The 20,125-nt window shown below is 42.0% G+C and overlaps 1 protein-coding gene across 1 annotated transcript in view; it reads right to left on the reverse strand.

Moving 5' to 3' along the window:
* Positions 1 to 582: 582 nt before the first annotated feature.
* Positions 583 to 20,125, reverse strand: part of LOC122563345 (potassium voltage-gated channel subfamily A member 2-like) — a 39,333-nt gene continuing 19,790 nt past the window's right edge. The window contains exon 2 of the mRNA XM_043717098.2: positions 583 to 6,925. Coding sequence (XP_043573033.2) covers positions 4,963 to 6,459 — 1,497 coding nt within the window. The 5' untranslated portion in view covers positions 6,460 to 6,925 and the 3' untranslated portion in view covers positions 583 to 4,962. The remainder of the gene's footprint in view (positions 6,926 to 20,125) is intronic.

Genomic DNA, 20,125 nt, shown 5'->3' on the forward strand with positions numbered 1-20,125 from the left:
TGGGCTAGTGTAGGTTAGGTGGGCTTGGATCAGCGCAACATCGAGGGCCGAAGGGCCTGTACTGCGCTGTATTCTTCTATGTTCTATGTTCTATGTTCTATCCCTGAGCAGGTCATCTGGTAAAAAGAAAACACCCATTGACTTCAATCAATGGGTCGAGATGTGATCGTAGCATCTCAACCCTCAGCAGCCTTCAATGTTGTTCAGTGTGGATGTTAAATAAAGTGTTTTACCACCAAAATGATATGCAATCTCTTTAATGAGCACAAATAAATTTAATTGTCAACAAGTTTCTTAACAATCTTGTGAGTGACTACTGCTTGCATCTTCTGCTTCAACTCCATACATATCAACATACAATTTAGGAACTGAACTTCACGTTCCTGACCACCCTAATAACTTTCAAGGAGGAGAAAGTGAGGACTGCAGATGCTGGAGACCAGAGTTGAAAAGTGTGGTGCTGGAAAGACACAGTAGGCCAGGCAGCATCCGAGGAGCAGGAGAATCAACATTTCGGGCATAAGCCCTTCTTCAGCCATTCTCCTGCTCCACGGATGCTGCTTGGCCTACTGTGTTTTCCCAGCACCACACTTTACAACGCTAATAACTTTCAACTCCTTTGTCAGTCAAGAATTGATCTGTATTAAAGGAAAATACTGTAGGTGGTGGAAATCTGAAACAAACACAGAGCGTGCTAGAGACACTCAGCAAGGTCTGGCAGTATCTGTGGAGAGAGAAACAGAGTTGGTATTTTGAATCCAGTTTGATTCTTTTTCAGAAGAATCTATCTACCTCCGCCTTCAAAATACTTAATGACCCCACCTCCAATACTCTCTGGGGAAGAGAGTTCCAAAAACTCATTCTCCCCAAAGATCTCTTATTACTAAACAATGACCCCTAGTTTGAATCTGTCCCAATCTCTCAGTATTGACTCTGTAAGTCTCCTCAGGATTGTATCTGTTTCAGTAAGATCAAACCTCATTCCTCTAAACTCCTATGGATAGAAGCCCTACGTGTCCAAATTGAAATCCTCCTTATGGGATAACCCTCTTAACACAGGTATCAGTTAAATGGACCTTCTTTGAATGGCTCCAATAATTTATATCCTTTCTTATAACTGTACACAATGCTCCTCATTTGGTCTCACCAATTGTAGCAAAGCATCCCCACCATTCCATTCCTCTTGCAGTATGCAACCACTTGCATTCTAATAACTTGCTGGACTTACTAACATTCATGTACCTGGATATCCAGGTCCCTGTATACCTCAGAATTCTATTTAAATGGTGCACTGCTTTTCAATTCTTCCTGTCGAAGTGGACAAACTTCACATTTTTCCACATTATAATCCATCTGTTAATTGTTTGCCAACTGACAAACATGTCTAAATCCCTTTTCAGATTCTTTTGCCCTTTTCACATTTTACTTTCCTACTTACCTTTGTATCATCAGCAAAGTTTGCTGCATCTTTGTCATTAATGTGAATTCTAATTAGCAATGACCTCTCTGGCACTTCAGTTTTCACATTTTGCCAACACCCATTTATGCCCGGTGATTTTTATTAGTTAACCAACTATCCATAAATCTGTTATGTTATCCCAAGATCATCAACTCTCACTTTTCTTAATAATCTTTAATATGGCACCTCATCATTCTGGAATTCTAAGTACACTTGGAGGGACCTTGGGGTACATGTCGATCAGTTTCTCAAGGCAGCAGAACAAGTAGATAAAATGGTTAAGAAGACAGGTGGGGCATTTGCCTTTATTAGCCAAAGCATCGTGTTGAAGAGCACAGAGGTTATGTTGGAACTGTATAAAATTTGGTAAGGCCAGAACTAGAGTATAATGTGTACTTTTGGAATCCATATTACAGGAGGGATGTGAAAATGCTGGAGATAGTGCAGAGGAGATTTAGCAGGATGTTCCCAAGGCTGGACACTTTTAATTATGAGGAGACTGGGATTATGAAAAAACAGAAATTACTGGAAAAACTCAGCATCTAAGGAGAGACAGCAGAGCCAATGTTTTGGGTCAAGTGACCCTTCATCAGAACCTGCACTGGGGTGAAGGAGATTGAGAGGGGACGTGATGGCGATGTATAAAATTATGGTGGATGTAAACAGGAGAACGGTTTCCCCTTGGTGGTATGGATTTACGGTAAGGGGCAGAAAGTTTAGTGAAGGTGTCAGGAAAGGTTTTTTCACTCAGAAGGTGGTGTGAATTCAGAACTTCCTGCCTGTCAGGGTAGTAGTGGCAGAAACCCTCATAACATTTAAGAAGTATTTAGATGTGCACTTGTGATGCCAAGGTTTACAAGGCTATGGGACAAGTGCTGGAAAATTGAATGAGAATAGTTATTTTTGATTGACGTAGACTCTAGGGGCCAGACAACATGTTTCTATGCTGTAAGTATCTATGACTCTGGAACTTAAAAAGAACTTTGCTTTTATTTGCTTGTTACATCATCAAAGAAGTCGAAAAAATTTGTTAAACCTTTAGCAAACCACAGATCTTGGACTGTTGTTTCCTGCTTTCTGTAACTCACTTGCCCTGAATGAAGTGTCACATTTACTATTTTGCAATTTGATGGAACCTTTACAGAATTTTGGAAAATTAAAATGCACCTACTACCTCAGCAGCCACCCTTCTGTTAGGATGAAGTTCATTAGAAACCTGAGGACTTGTCAGCGTTTAATTGTAATAATTGTCTCAGTACCCTTTCCCTAGTGACTTCAATTGTTTTAAGTTTCTCCCTCTCTTCACCTCTTGCTATACAATTATTTCTTGGAATATTATTCATATCCTCTACAGTGAAGACAGCTGAAAAATATCTACATTGCCACTGATCTGTCCTGTAGCCTAATGTCCCATATTGCTGTTATTTAAGTAAAGCTTTATTAAGTTTAAAACACTAGTTTGAGATTCAATCTTCGCTCCGTCAAGATGAATGTGATATTCAATCATAATAATCACTGCTACATATGAATACCTTCACTATGGATTCATTAACTAATCCTGTCTCATTGCAAATTACCAAATCTCATATAACCTGCTGTTTGGTTGGTTTGAGAACATACTGCTCTAAGAAACTTCCCCAAAGAGTTCTACAAATTCATAAACTATCTTTGCCAATCCAATTTATTCAAAATATATGTAAATTAAAATCACTCATTATTATTGCTTTAACTTTTCCACAAGCTCTCATTATTTCAACCTATATACCACATCCTACAGTATGATTTCTGCATGGGAGTTTATATACCATTCCCATAGGCAACTTCTTACTGTTGCTGATTTCTCTCCAAACTGGTTCAACATCCTGATCCTCAGAATGGAGATCATCTTTCTCTATTGCACCAATGTCTTCCTTAATTGACAGAGGAATCCTTTCACCTTTTCCTAGCATTCTGACCTTCCTAAATGTCTTGTACCCTTCAATATTCAAGTCCTCATCTTTGTCATCTTACAGTCATATCTCTGTAAGGACTATCAGATCATACATATTTATTTCTATTTGTGCTGTGTTCCAGTTTGTTATGAGTGCTGCATACATTCTGATACAGAGCCTTTTTAGTTCTGTAGTTTACCATTTTGTAACCTCTCGCCTTATCTGATGGTGCACTCTTAGATTTGAAATCCCAACTGCGTTTGAATCAAATATTTAATCCTCTCATCTAATTTACCCAATGCCAATTTGTTGATGGCTCAGGTAATAATGCAGAAATTATAACGGTTGAGGTTTTGTATATTAAATTTGACCATTGTAACTTATACTTCCTCAAGAGAAGTTTCTTTCCTAGTTCTATATATGTCTTTCATACCTACATGAACCAGGACCATTGGGTCCTTAACCTCTCATTGCAACACCCTTCTCTAGTCCTGAGCAAATGTCCTGAACCCTGGTACAGGGCAAGCATCACCAGCACTGCAGTGAACTGTGTAGGTATCCCAGCTATGATGTCTTCTATTATTGCAATCTTATTAACTCGCCCCACTTCAATGACTTCCTGTGCCATGGCAACATGGTCAGTTTGCTGATGCATCCTGCAACATTGCTTTCACCAGGATAGACAGTTTTACTAAGATGGCAACTTATCAGGATGGTATATGTGCAGATCACAGCTTGCTCAACGTGATGTTTCTTCAGTGCCTGAGCTCCTCTGCTAAAATTGTTCCCAATTCCTAATCCCAAAAAGTTGTCCTTTTCCAACTGGGGCCCCAAAATGTCAAATTGAAATGATATTGCCCTGTCCCTACACTTTATTTTCCACATCCACCAACTCCTTGATGACTCAGAAAGGGAATGTGTTAATGTGGCTCTGAATGATATTAATGAAAAATGGACCTCCCCCAACCCAGTGTGATCTTTGCAGATAATGCTGCAAACAGTAACCGTGGCAGTAGCTAGTGAGCTGGGAGAGTAGATAATGGGATGGAGAAAGCGTTGAGGCTTAATAATTATACTGATCTGTACAGCTGCAACTGGATGAGGAGTCAAGATTTTTTGAACATAAAGAGGAAGACAATGGAATGCTGGAGCAAGGAAATAAGTGATTGGGCCAACAACAATCATGAGTAATTCTTATATAATTTTAGTAATAGAGGATAATAAATGCAGGCAGAGGGATCCACAATCGATGGTATTAGTTAAATACGCTTAACTGGATTACACTTGTGAGGAATTCCATGGCTTCTATCTAACACCTGCTACACATGTGGTTGTCAGATGCAGGAACAGGACTCTCCTGTTTCATTTGGTTTACTCTAAAGTTGGCAGCACCTTATGTGAGTGATTAAACGCAGCACTGAGGTGTGATTGGAATGTATCGGGATGGTTCAATAGGACACAGTTACTGTGTGAATATTTTACGCTCTGATATAGAACACTAAAAGCTACAGAGACATCAAGCAGACAAGAGAGCAGTGAGATCTGTGTCCTTAGTGTGGAACCAGGAGACACTCACACATCACTCCGCAATTTGGTGATGTTCACGTAGTTGGGGTTTGGTAAAGTACAATTGTCAGTGTGAAGGTTATGTTCCGGGGGCTCCCGAACACCACCCACACCCTCCTGTGTCTCTGTGTACTCTGACTTGCAGATACTGGAAGTGCTGTTACTCTTCTTCAGATCAGCCGTGGATGGGATGTTTGGGCAGCTCTTCACATGTAGGTATTGGGCCTGTTCCTCATTCTCTGTTTCTCGGTGATAGAAGTAGTTAAAGTTGGAGACAATGACGGGCACAGGGAGGGCAATGGTCAACACTCCAGCAATGGCACACAGGGAGCCAACCATCTTGCCCCCTATGGTAATGGGGTACATGTCTCCATACCCCACTGTTGTCATGGACACTACTGCCCACCAGAAGGCATCGGGGATGCTATCAAAGTAGGAAGCTGTTTCATCTGCCTCAGCAAAGTAGACAGCGCTGGAGAAGAGGATGACTCCAATGAAGAGGAAGAAGATGAGGAGACCCAGCTCCCTCATACTGGCTTTCAGGGTCTGCCCAAGGATCTGTAGCCCTTTGGAGTGTCTGGACAGCTTGAAGATCCGAAAGACCCTGACCAAGCGAATGACCCTCAGGATGGCCAGAGACATGGCCTGCTGCCCTTGCTGCTGTCCATTGCCTGCCTGTTGCTGCTGCTCTGCCAGCTCAGTACCCAGGGTGATGAAGTATGGGGTGATGGCCACGATATCAATAATGTTCATTATGTTTCGAAAGAAGCTGGGTTTGCTGGGGGAAGCAAACAACCTTACTAGAAATTCAAAGGAAAACCAGATGATGCAGAGAGTCTCAACGATGAAGAAGGGCTCAGCAAATGTCGGAGTGTGAAAGGGGGTTGTGTCATTGTTATATGTTGGTCTCCCTCCAATTGCTTTCTCTTTGTCGTCTCGAAAGGCAGGCAGAGTTTCAAGACAGAAGCTGACGATTGAGATGAGAATGACCATGACAGACACAATGGCGATAACGCGTGCTGGGCCTGAACTCTCAGGGTACTCAAATAACAGCCAGATCTGGCGCTGGAACTCATTCGTGGGTAAAGGCCGCTCCTCCTCCTTAATAAAACCCTCATCCTCTCTGAACATCTCCATCGCCTCCTCCCCCAGCTCATAAAAGCGTATCTCCTCAGAGAAGATATCCAGGGGCACATTGACAGGTCGACGCAGCCTTCCCCCAGACTGGTAGTAATACAGGATAGCATCAAAACTCGGACGGTTCCTATCGAAGAAATATTCATTCCTCAGAGGGTCGAAGTAACCCATCCTCTTCTTAGGATCTCCGAGCAGGGTATCAGGGAACTGAGCCAAGGTCCTGAGCTGAGTCTCAAAGCGAAGACCTGAGATGTTGATCACCACCCTCTCACAACACTCATGGTCCTGCTCTGGCTCATACAGATCCTGAGGCGGAACAGGGAGTGCAGCCAATTCATCCACATTGTCTCCATGGGCCACTGTCATCTTGCTGGAGGCACCAAAACCTTTCTCAATTACAAGCTGCGAGCGAAGTACCAACTGGAGCTAGGAACTTGTGGTCCCTAGATACGAGGTCCCTGATGCTACAACTACCTGGATTGTGACAAGAGATATCACAGGATTATGGAGCTGGTAGATCCTTAGGTTTATGAATCCTGGAGGAATCAGATTCAAGATATTGGAGAATGCACTGTTGTATCAGTACTGCTGTTACACAGATAGGAATAACGTGATTTGGCTTAATTTCCAAATTTGAGCTTTTCTGTGGCAATTTCAAAGACCATTCTCTGAAAAGATCGCTCCACGAGATTTTGAGAGCTGACGAAATTGCCTCCAACCATATGATATTCTGATAAAATGTGTATTCACACTCAGCTGACTCAGTCTTCAAATCCACAAAGGTTCCAGATCATAGCGAAACAGCTGGATTCCCTGTGTCCTGTGACATAACCTGGAACAACATAGAAAGACAAAAGAATTAATCAGATTAACCCAAACAGGCAGACCAGGCAGTGAGCATAGAAAGCAAGCAAGAGAGGGATGGAGCTAGAGGAGAGTAAGGGAGATAGAAGGATGGAGCTCAAGGAGAAGGAGAGAGAGAGAGAGGGACAGCGCATGAGGAGGGTGAGGAAGAGAGAGGGACAGAGCATGACGAGGGTGAGGGAGAGCGAGAGATGATGTTCAAAGTGAGCGAGAGAGAGGGACAGAGCTTGGAAAGGGTGAGGAAGAGAGAGGGAGTGACAGAGAGGGAGGGAGGTCAAGAAGGGTGAAAGAGATACCATAAGAAATAGGAGAAGAATTAGGCCATTCAGTCATTCGAGTCTGCTCCGCCATTCGATCATGACTGATATATTGCTCTACCCCATTCACCTGCCTTCCCACCCCCCACAACTCTTGATCCCCCTACTAATCAAATACTTATCTATCTCTGTCTTAAATACACTCAAATACTTGTCCTCCAAAACCTTCTGCTGCAATAAGTTCCCCTCTAGCTGAAAGGTTGCTGGACTTCAAGAAACATTAACCACTCAATAGTCAGCCGGATAGGACATCATTCCAGATTTCCTATGTTTCAATTTTGCATTGGGCTGACTCCCTTAACCAAGAACACTTGATGTTGTGAAAGTTAATGCATTACAGTGAAAGGTACTTGAACATACAGCAAATAAATCTCTTTCTGAACAAACTGGACCAGTATATGTAGGAATCAAGAGATACAATGATGAGGTGGGGAATGGAATCATGGTATAAGATCAGCTGAAGTGGCCACATAACCTCTTCATGCTCCTATGTTAAATGCATCCTCCCTTGTTGTTTTATTTTACTTTTCCCTCTGTCCATTCGTCTGCTTTCCACAAGGAAGTTCAGTGGCTTCTTGTTTTTTTTGGCAGCATTCATTCACCTCTGTCCAATAGTCATGTTTGAGGCTCATTGTTGGAAATGCTATTCTTTGAGCGCACCATGGCCCAAGGTTAATTTGATCAGGTGAGCTTTAATTATCCCAACACCCAACCCAAAAAATAGGGAATTTTCTCAATGTCCTGGCCAACATTCCTCCCTCATCTAGTGCAGATCATTCAGCGGAGAGCTAGCTATTGGTGAAATGTGGGATATCAGATGACTGCCATATTTACAACATCAAACTGTGGTGTCCAATCTTTCAGAAATTCCGAAGAGAATGAGTTTTGAATTAACAATCCTTCCTGGACCACTGGTTCACTGGTTTCCTGGGGTATGAGGGCCTTCCAATCTTAACAGGATTCCTGAAGAAGGGCTCATGCCCGAAACGTCGATTCTCCTGCTCCTTGGATGCTGCCTGACCTGCTCCGCTTTTCCAGCAACACATTTTCAGTTCCAATCTTAACAGCAGTCTACAGGCCTGAGACATTATTGTATTTAAACAAAGAAAAAGCCACTCACAGCTCAGATGTAACCACTTACACTTGACTGATTTAACTAGGAAAACCTAGTCTTTCGCTGATGGACAGGATTTACAGGATTTCACAAAGTTACCCAATGAATATTGCTCATTGAATCAGTCTGAGACTCTTCTCCCTGTCAATAATGTGCCAGAAAAATAGAAGTAAGGTGGGACTTGTCACACATTGACAGTGCCAAACCTGTCAGAAGATGTTGAAATACATTCACTATTACAATTGGAACTGGGCTTTTTATTGATTTTGTTTTCTGAGTTTGTGTTTCTCACTGCATTCTCATTTAAAAAAATCTTCAAAGTCAGATTTTATGATGCCAGTCACATTTTCACAGTTCTCCTCTCTTTTCTAACTTGTTCCTCTCTTTCATCTGAGTTAATGAGTCACCAGTTTCCTTGCCCACATTAAATCAGGATATACTTGGGCCATGAATTCGTACCAAGGGCATACACATGATTATTACACTATAACACTGCAGCAGATAGCTGCAGATATCAAATGGCAAGTGGCAAGCAGATATCAGTCAGCCCCCTTCAGGCACTAACTACATGGCACTGGGGCGTGCTGTTTAGGGGGTTGGGGGTGGTGGTGGGGGGTGGGTGTTGCATACTCTGCTCAGTGGAATCAGAGTGGTAGCAGAGACATCAGAAATGTGGCAGAGTCATTGTCTCACTCTCATTCAATTTCTCATTTCCCTCTGGCCTTCTAGAGGATGGTGGACCTATCTGATTATATCAGAGACTTGGTATCCGTAGAACTCTCTTCCATTTTGATTACTTACTGGAGCAAGTGTACATTGGGATGCCTCCAATGAATTAGCACGATTGAGTTCATTCTCTGGGGTCAGTAAGTTTGGCTGTGTAGCTTCCGACCCCACAATACATACCTCAGGTAATCCCTCTCTCCACAACTGGATCGACATTTCACCCAGCCATGTGATGACTAATCAAGTTGAGCATCTCACTATGTGTATACTAATGAGGCAGGCCTTCCATTTGAGCACCTGATTGGTCAACACCCAAAATTAAACACCCTCCTCCCACAAGGTACATTTCCTCCCCTCCATCATTATGTCAGAAGTGGGGATTTTTGCTAGTGCTTGCATAATGTTCAGCATCATCTGTGACTTCTCAGTTACTGAAGCAGTCCAGGTCCAAATGCAACAACACCTGGACAATTTGGGCTGACAAGTGGCAAGTAAGATTTGTGCCACACAAATGTCAGGCAATGACTATCTCCAACAAAAGAGAATCTAACCATTACCTCTTGACATCCAACCGTGATACTATCACTGAATTCCCCCATTATCAACATTGGGAGCATCCCAATGCATACTTGATCCTGTAAGTAGTTAAAATGGAATGAAATTCTATGGATATCAAAGTCTCTATCAACATCCTGGATATACCATTGACCAGAAACTGAACTGGTCTAGCCATATTCATATTGTGGCTACAAGACTCTGTCAGAGGGAATAAATACTTCAGCAAGTAACTCACTTCCTGACTCCCCAGAGCAAGTTCCCCATCTACAAGAGAAAAGTTTAGAGAGTGATGGAATACTCCTCACTTGGCTGAATGGGCATAGCCCCCAAAACTCATGAAGCTTGACAAAATCCAGGACAAAGCAGTCCACTTGATTGGCACCACATCCACAAATATCCACTTCGTCCACCATTGAAACTTAGTAACAGCAATGTATACAATCTACAAGACTCAGTGAAAGAATTCATGAAGGTTTTTCAACAGCACCTCCCAAACTCATGACATTGAGGATAAAGGCAGCAAATACTTTGGAACAACACACCTGCAACTTTCCCTCCAAGTCACTCACCACCCTGACTTGCAAATATATTGCCTTTCCTTCACTGTCGCTGAGTCAAAATCCTGGAATTCCCTCCCTGACAGCATTTTGGGTCTACCCACAGCACATGGACTGCAGTAGTTTAAGAAGGCAGCTCACCCCACCATCTCAAGGGCTCTTAGGGACAGGCAGTAACTGTGGGCGCAGCATTCATTTCCTGTGAATGAATGCAAAACTATATTTGTTAATAAATGGCTGAGGCTAATTGTTCTTGGAACCATATCACAGGTCAATTAGAGATCAATCTGCCTTTTCTCAAACAAATGTCTGTGTGTCCTGAGATAATGAGGACCCATATCTGTTGTGAGGAATGTCACTCTGTGTGAAAGTAACTGTCTTTTTTTAAATTTTTCTGTGTAAAGCATCAAATTTCACATGAAGCAGTGGAATTATGTTATGTTCTTTGGGCCATATATTTTCTACACATTATTAGATACCACCATGAGATATCATGACTCAAGATGATATTGAGTGGGACTGTGATTCTCAGTTGGGATGGAGCCCAGGAAGGCGAGAGAGAGAGAAACGGAACTTGAGCAGGGTCAACCCATTGAAATTGCATTGTACAAGAGAAGGCCATTTGGCACAAGGAGATGTTCAGACTAATCCCCCCCCTTTCCAGCTCTTGGTTTGTTACCTGCAAGTTCCAGTACTTCAACTATATTTTCAACTGTAAAACAAACATTTTGAGGTCTCTGCCTCTCCCAGCTAGCCTTTCAGGCTGTGAGTTCCTGATCCCCATTGCCTTTAGGGTAAAAAACAGCACCTCCCAAACTCCCATTGAAACTTCTACCCCTTAACCTAAATCTATGCCCCTGGTTATAGAATCCTCAGCCAAGGGGAATATGGAAATGTAGAAGATAGGAGCAGGAGTAGGCCATTAGACCTCTTGAGCCTGCTCCACCATTTAATACAATGATAGGTGATCATCAAGTTCAATACCCTAATCAAACTTTGTGAGAAGATTTGTAGCTCAGGCGCTGTTGTGGTTGTGTTCACCGAGCAACACAAATTCCCAGCTCGGCGAACAGAACCACAACATCAATACCCTAATGCTGTGCTCCCCCGAAATCCCTTGATCCCTATGGCCACAAGAAATATAGCTACCTCCTTCTAGAAAATACATCATGTTTCGGCTTCAATCATTTTCTATGATGGTGAATTCCGCAGGGTCACCACTCTTTGGGTTGAAGAAATTTCTCCTCAACTCAGTCCTAAAAGATTTACCCCTTATCCTGAAAATATGATCCCTGATTCTGGACTCCCCCACCGTTGTGTCTAATCTGTCTAATTTTAGTTTCAATGAGAGACCCCCTCATTCTTCTAAACTCCACTGAATTCAATCCTAACTGATTCAATCTTTTCTCATGTGTCAGTCCTGCCATCCCAGGAATCAAGTGAGTAAACCTTTGATTCTTCCTCAGAAAAGAAAAACAAAATTGGAGAACCTTCTCGTCTACTCAAAATTTGATCCATTTCATTTTGGTCTCCCCTCCATCCCCTCTGTTGCAAGAAAAGAACCTTAAACTATCAAATCCTTCCTCATAACTAAAATTCTCCATGGCATGCAACATCCCCCCCTCTCTCTCGTGCAAGCACATCATTCCTCTGGGTATTAGGCAGAGAGCAGAGCTGGTAGTCAGTGTGCTGGGCTGGGCTTGATTGGCCTGTGGGAAATGACAGACTCCGTTGTTCATTTGTAATTGTTACTTGAACCATGTGTAACTTGCTCAAGTATTACTGAAGTGATCAGGAAGTATGCAAGGCTGACCAGCGATAAAGAGTTTAAGAAATTGCCTAACACTAACTTAGGTTCGTTTTTTGACAGTACTCATTTGAGAAAAGAATTAAGTCATTCCATGGTCAGTTTATGCTGGATGAATGGAGGTGTTGCCCGGAGTATGAGACTAATTGTGCACATAGGACAGAGACTTGAGTTTGGAAATCTCTGGGAAAAGAAAGAGCGGTGAAATGAAATCTGTGTAACTTAGGAATTTGAGTGGTTGACATAATTGATGCAATGTGACACGGTCTCCGAAATGTAACTGCAGTGGCCAGAGTGGCATTGTGAGCTGAGGACACGGCACATAATAAGCTGCTGAGATGACAATAAATTGTGAATTGGAATGTTGCAATTAGATGTGTCAAGAAAAATGAAATGAAAAGTACTGAGTGGAAGTGAAAGTTTCCCTGTTTAATTCCCTTGAAGGTTCTCCTGACTGTGTGTTTGATTGTTGTGACTGCAGCGCCATCCTTTGTACATAGAGCTCGAAGCCGTTTAACCCTTTGGCGGTCTCATTTTTCATGTGATTTGAGGATAGGCTGTCCTCTATTTACCTTCAGTATACGTCATCTTGTTTTTTTTTGGGAAATTTTAATTTGTTTTATCTGAATCAGTTGCAGAAGAAAATTAAGCACTTTTGAATTCATAACCCATGATGGAAATTAATATTTCAACATTGCATGAAGGTGCAGTTGGTGAGTCTGTTCATTTGAACTTGAGAGTGTGCATCAAGAACAAGGATAAAAAAAGACACATTTGGATTTGGTTTGGCTTTTGTGCAACAGTGAAAGACATTGAAGAGATTGCTTTATAAAAATAATCCTTTCCTTTCTTAGTTCATTGCAATTCATGATAGTGCACAAGTGCTGGCCTTACAGATGAAAATAATTAAATAACCCTATTTGCTTGAATATTTGGTTGAAATCAAATTTGTTATTTTTGAAATTCTTTACAGATCATTACGTCAGATTTTGAGGAGGTAGGGAGGAAATTCAAAGTAGAATCTCAAGAATAGTAACCTTTAAATTACTTCCATTGCTCGCGAGAGTAGAAATAGAAAGACAAGGATGATTAATATGTACCTTGAAGGATAGTGCAGAAGGGAAGGTTTCAAACCCTTGGGACACTGGGATCAGATCTGTTCATGTGCTACATTTTCAAGCATGCTCAGACATCTGACTATACTTTTGCAATGTTATAAACTTCTTTTAATAAAAAACTATCCTTAACCTCTTTTGGAAGAGCAATATCTCTACGGAAGCATCTGTTCCAGAAATCTTTTGCTTTTCAAAGGAATGGATATTTACTGAACACATTTGGAAGTTTTCTTTAAACATTTGCCACTACTCCATATTGTCATACCTTTCAGCTAATTGATCCAGTCAGTCTAAGACAGCTCTCTCCTCATGCTAAGGTAGTCGATTTTGTTTCCATTTAAAATTCTTGTTTGTAATTGGAGTGAGTTGTTTTCAAATTTTATGTGGAATTCAATTGCACTATGACTGCATTTTTCCCAGAGGATCTTTCAATACGACCTGACTAATTAATCCTACACACTAATTGATCCCTCTGCGGATTATCATCTTGATGTGGTAGAGAGGCTTGCGTGCTCCAGTGATCCCTTGAGCAATACTGAGGGGAACTCCTTGCTCCAAGCAAGTCCACCTATGTTGGCAAGATCATGGGCAAGTGTCAGGCAAAGTGCTTAAAAGTCCTCAGTGCCATAACAGACAAAGACTGTGCATCTTACTGGCTGCAACGGAGGAAGGCAGATGTCATGGCAAGCTGGTCCTGGTTATCAAGTCTCAACACTTGACCACAATCTGACCACTTATTCCTCAAGACTACATGGATAGTGATGGTACCTCAAGGTACCATTTCTAATGAAATTATGTGGAGGCTTCTAGCAAATTCTTGATTTCATCCTCACCAATTTCCCTGCCACAGATACATCTGCCCATGACAGTGTCCATAAAAGTGACCACTACACATCCTTGTGGAGGTGAAATCCCACCTTCAAGTTAAGGATGGCTTCCATCATGTTGTGTGGCACTTTCATTGTGCTAAATGGAACAGACTTTAAGAAGGTCTAGCAACTTAAAATTGGGCTTCCATGAGGTCCTGTGGGCCATAAGCAGCAGCAACATTGCACTCTAGCACAACCTGCAACCACATGGATTGGAATATTCCCCCTCAAGCATTACCATCAACCCAGGAGATAAACCCAGGTTCAACGGAGAGTGCAGGAGGGAATGCCAGGAGCAGCACCAAGCATACTTAAAAATTAAGGGGTCAACCTGATGAAGCTACAAAATGAGACTACTCAATAAAGAGCATTTGCAGCAAATAATAAACAGAGTTAAGTGATTCCACAAATGATGGATCAGATTGACCCTTGCAGTCCTGCCACATCCAGTTGTGAATGCTGGAGGGAAGACAATGGCTTGCTGGCATTATCACTGGACAGAGATCCAGGTACTGTTCTGGGGATCCGGGTTTGAATCCCACTACCTTAGATGGAGGAATTTGAATTCAATAAAAATCTGGAATTAAGTGTCTAAAGATGACCATGAATCCACTTTGGAAAATTCCACCTGGTTCCCAAATGTTCTTTAGAGAAGGAAACTGCCATCCTTACCTGGCCTGGCCTACATGTGACTCCAGACCCACAAAAAAGTGCTTGACTCTTAATTGCCCTCTGGGCAGTTAGGGATGGGCAATAAATGCTAGTCTAGTCAGTGACACCCAAATCCTGTGAATGAATAAAAATAAGTCAACAATTAAGCAAACCACTTGAGGAGGAGGCTCCACAAATGTCCCCATTCTCATTGATGGAAGAGCCGAACACATCAGTGCAAAAGATAAGGCTTAAACCTTCGCAGCAATCTGCAACCAAAAGTGACAAGTGGATGATCCATCTCGGCCTCCTCCAGAGATCCTCAGCATTACAAATACCAGTCTTCAGCCACTTCAATCCCCTCCACATGATGTTAGGAAACAGTTGGAGGCACTGGATACTGCAAGGGCTATCGGCCCTGACAACATTTGTCAGTAGCATTGAAGACTTGTGCTCCAGAACTTGCTGCTGCTACTAGACTGGAATCCACCTGACCAGAGGAAAAATTGCCCAGGTATGTCCGTTCCATAAAAAGCAGAACAAATCTAACCCAGCCAATTATTGCCCCATCAGTCTGCTCTTGATCATCAGTAAAGTGATGAGGTATTATCAATAATGTTATCAAGCAATATCCTGCTCAGTAACACCCAGTTTAGCAATAACCTGCTCAGTAACACCCAGTATAGATTCTCCCAGGGTCACTCAGCTCCTGACCACATTACAGCCTTGGTTCAAACATGGACAAAAGAGCTGAATTCCAAAGGTGAGGTGAGAGTGATAGCCCTTCACATAAAGGCTACATTTGACCAAGTATGGCATTAAAAAGCATCTTTGCAAAACTGGAATCAATGGGTATCAGGGAGAAAATTATCTGCTTGGATTCACACCTGGCACCATAGTCAGTCAGTCATCTCAGCTTCAGGACATCTCTGTAGGTGCTTGTCAGATTAGAATCTTCCGCCCAACCATCTTCAGCTGCTTCCCTCAATCATGAGGGAAAAGGGGAATGTTTACTAATGATTGCACAATATTCAGCACCGTTCATGACTCCTCAAATAATGAAACAGTCCATGTCCAAATGCAACAAGACCTGGACAATATCCAGGTTTGGACTCACAAGTCTTAGGAAAACTGGAATCAATGGATATTGGGGGCAAACTCTTTGGTCATTGGAGTCAGTCCTGACACATAGGAAGATGCTCGTGGTTGTTAGAGGGCAGTCATCGCAGCTCCAGGACATCTCTGCAGCAGTTTCTCAATTTGTTTCCTAGGCCCAACCATTTTTAGCTGCTTCATCATTGATGTTCCCTCCATCATAAGGTCAGAAGTCGGGATGTTTGCCAATGATTGCACAGTGTTCATCACCATTTGCAATTCCTCAGATACTGAAGCAGCCCATGTTAAAATCCAACAAGATCTGGACAATATCCAGGCTTGGACTAAAAAGTGGCAAGTAACATTTGCACCATACAAAGGCCAGGCTATGGCCATTACCAATAAGAGACACTCTAACCACTGTTCCATGACATTCAATGGTGTTACCATCATTGAATACCCTATATCAACATCCTGGGGATTATCACTGACCAGAAACTCAACAGGACTCACCACATAAACACACCACATACAACAGCAGGTCAGAGGCTAGAAGTACTGTGACAAGTTACTCACCCCCTGACTCCCAAAGTCTGTCCACCATCTCCAAGGCACAAGTTACACTCATAGTCATAGTCATTGAGTCATACAGCCTGGAAACAGACCCTTCGGTCCAACTAGTCCACACCGACCATGTTCCAAAACTAAACCCGTCCTACTTGCCTGAATGAGTTGCAGATCCAACAACACTCAAGAAGCTTGACACCATCCAGGTCAAAGCAGCTCGCTTGATTGGCACCATATCCACAAGCAGACTTCCTCCACCATCGACACTGAATTGCAGTAGTGACTACAATCTACAAGATGCAATGCACAAATTCACCAAAGATCCTTAGAAAGCACCTTCCAAACCCATGACCACTTCCGTCTAGAAGGATAAGGGCAGTACATATATGGGACAACCACCACCTTCAAGTTCCCCTCCAAACCACTCACCATCCTGACTTGGAAATATATCGCCGTTCCTTCACTGTCACTGGGTCAAAATCCGGGAATTGCCTCCCTAATGGCAGGAGGACTACAGCAGTTCAAGAAGGTAGCTCACCACCACCTTCTCAAGGCCAACAAAGGACAGGCAATAAATGCTGGCCAGCCAGCAACGCCCGCATGCCACAAATGAATAAATTGAGAAAGTGCCAACTAACATTCATACCACACATCCTACCACACCAGGCAGTAACAATTTTGAACAAGAGAGAATGTAATCATTGCTTTGTGGCATTCCCATCACTAATTCTCCCACAATCAATATCCTGGGGGTTACCATTTACCAGAAACTAAACTGGACTAGCCCTACCAGTTTTGTGGCTACAAGAGTAGGTCAGCAGATGGAAATCCAGCAGTGACTAACTCAGACCCTGACTCCCCAAAACTTGTCCATCATCTACAAGAAAGAGAGGTAACCCTGACCTGACAGTAAAAAAAATGACAAAAGGACAAGTTTAAGAATAACAATAATAACATTTTATAGCTATGTGAACAAGAGCCATATCATTTTCTTTTAGTCACTTGTGAGATGTGGACGTCACTGCTGGCCAGGATTTTTTGCCTATCCCTAGTCACCCTTGAGATGGTTGTGGTGAGTTGCCTTCTTGAATCGCTGCAGTCCACGTGCTGTAGGTTAACCCATAATGGTGGACAGGCTTTGGGGAGTCAGGACGTGAGTTACTCGTTGCAAGATTCCTGGCCTCTGACCTGCTCTTGTAACTACAGTTCTGCTATGACTAGTCTAGTTCAATTTTTGAGCAATGGTAATACCCAGGACGTTGACAGTGGGGGAATTCAGTGATGTGATACCATTGAATGCCAAAGAACAATGATTATATAGTTCTTATGGGAATGGTTATTGCCTGGCAGTTGTGTTGCATGAATATTATTTGCCACTTGTCAGCTAAGGTTGAAAGTAAATTAACAGGGGGATTCACACCAGCACATAGTGGAAAAGACAAATAAAGTACACAAAGGAGTGAGAGGTTTGGATAATAGAGGAGAAAGCGGTACCATATTAGATAGGAACAGATTAAAGATGACATAGAAATTCAAATACTAGCAGTACCTATTAGAAGCAAAGAGGGTGAATATGTGTGGAATTTAGAGAAATGTTGGAATACTTCAGGAATGGTGCTTACTAACAAGGAGAGTGCATTGGGTTGTGAGCCTGATTTGAAACTGAATGTGCAACTTTCTGGCTTCCATGTAAAGTTGCACCCAACAAAGTCAGAACTGAAGGAGATGGGGTAAATAATAGGGAATGTGATGATGTGATGGACCGAACTGAATGATAAACATAGAAAACGAAGGTGAACTGCCTTTTGTTCTTTACAATAATGTTGATGCTTCAAACAGATCCAGAAACATCTGAGGCATTAAACCAATACATCTGAGAGCAAATTTAATTCACAAGATGCATTAGAAAGGAAAGGATCATATGGAATGAAAAACTCTGGGGAAGTAGTAATGATGGTAACGCAGAAAGAAAGACAAGTAAAACTTGTAAATCTTTTATATATCTGACTCATCTTGTATACCTCAAAATGGAATTCCAATACAGCCAGTACATTCATTTAATCCCTCCAGGAAGACAGTGCTTACAAACAATCAAACTATTACTGTTCATCCATCATGATTAGTTGGAACTAATGACAATATTTTGGATTCTAAGTAAATTGTACTTCAAATGCTCATATGCTCTGTGACAAAGGTTTTCAGGAACAGAATGCAGTTGACCAAGGCCTTCATACATTATGACACGTGACTGAGCTATCACAGGCACAAGCCAATTTTCATTGGATATTTTGGTTTTATCAGAGGGGTCTAGTGAACGGAGAGCCAGAATAATTACAGGGCATGCAAGAAAAGCCACAAGCAAGTTTAAAATGTTTAGAATGTTCGGGATGATTGGCAGAACAAATATGCAGATAGCAGCATGTGTTTAAGGAATAAGAAAGTCCAGTGTCATGGTAGGTGATTCTTATATAGACAGTGATCATATAACAGAGACAGACTGGTCACACAAGAGGGAAAGATGGCAGTAACTGTTTTTACACACACAATAGTGAAAGGATAGCTCATAGCCTGAATAAAAAAAGGCAATGGCTGTAGAACAGTTTGGGGTCAGGACTCAGAGTTGAAGTCCTCAGCTTTTGGTGGCTATTAGGAAACTTGAGGAAAAGTTGCATGTTGTGACATGCAAAACAAATGGATTTCAATAGTTGGGGAGCATTTGCAGTTGATTCTGAGGATAACATAATGGATCTGAACAAGTGATCGAAGATGTGTCTTAGGAGCTTTCAAAGAATCCCCACTGTGCGGAAGTAGGCCATTTGGTCCATCGAGCAGAAAGTGAGAACTGCAGATGCTGGAGATCAGAGCTGAAAATGTTTTGCTGGAAAAGCGCAGCTGGTCAGGCAGCATCCAAGGAGCAGGAGAATCGACATTTCGGGCACGAGCCCTTCTTCAGGAATGACCATTTGGTCTATCAAGTCTACATCGACCTCTGAAGATCATCCTACCCAGGCCTTCCTCCTACTTTGTAACCCTGCATTTCCTGTAGTTAACCAGCTAACCTACACATCCCTGGACACCATGGGCAACTTTTAATGGCTAATACACCCACCCTCCACATCTTTGGACTGTGGGAGGAAACTCACGCAGGCACAGGGAGAACATGTAAACTCTACATAGACAGTAGCCTGAGGCTGGAATTGAATCCAGGTTCCTGTTGTTGTGAGGCAGCAGTGCTAACCACTGGACCACTATGCTACTCCTTAAGCAGGTTAATTGTGAGTGGTTTTAAAGAGTGGTACAAATGTTAGAATGGACTCTTTCACAATTGAAAATATAATTTTAGAAAAATGTTTCACTTTTTTTTCAGCACATATTCATGGAAATGTGGCTCAGTCAACATAATGGCTGCATTCTCCTATGACACTTTTTAGAATGAAATGTTTATGAAACAAATGCAGAAGGAAGACTATAGACTTGAAACAAAAGCATTTATAAATATAAATGATGTTGACAGTCCAGGTTGCATCTTTGAGACCTATTATGTTGATAATGTTCTATAATGTTTTATTTACATAATAATGTTTTATTGGTTTAAAGGGCAACATTCAAGCATCTGAATTATGCATGTTTTTGAAGGGATGATCCTGCAAACTTTGAGACATTTGGTAAGATCGGAGTAGCATTTAAAATTAAGAGTCAGATATTTAGGGCCTTTAAGTATATTGCTTTCATATTAAACAGTGAAAGTCCAGAATAATATGAAAGCAACACTGTTTCAGGAGTGTTCCTGCC

This window comes from Chiloscyllium plagiosum, unplaced genomic scaffold, assembly GCF_037043375.1.
Source record: "Chiloscyllium plagiosum isolate Xiang-an unplaced genomic scaffold, Cpla_swu_hap1 HiC_scaffold_26, whole genome shotgun sequence".
Taxonomy (NCBI): domain Eukaryota; kingdom Metazoa; phylum Chordata; class Chondrichthyes; order Orectolobiformes; family Hemiscylliidae; genus Chiloscyllium; species Chiloscyllium plagiosum.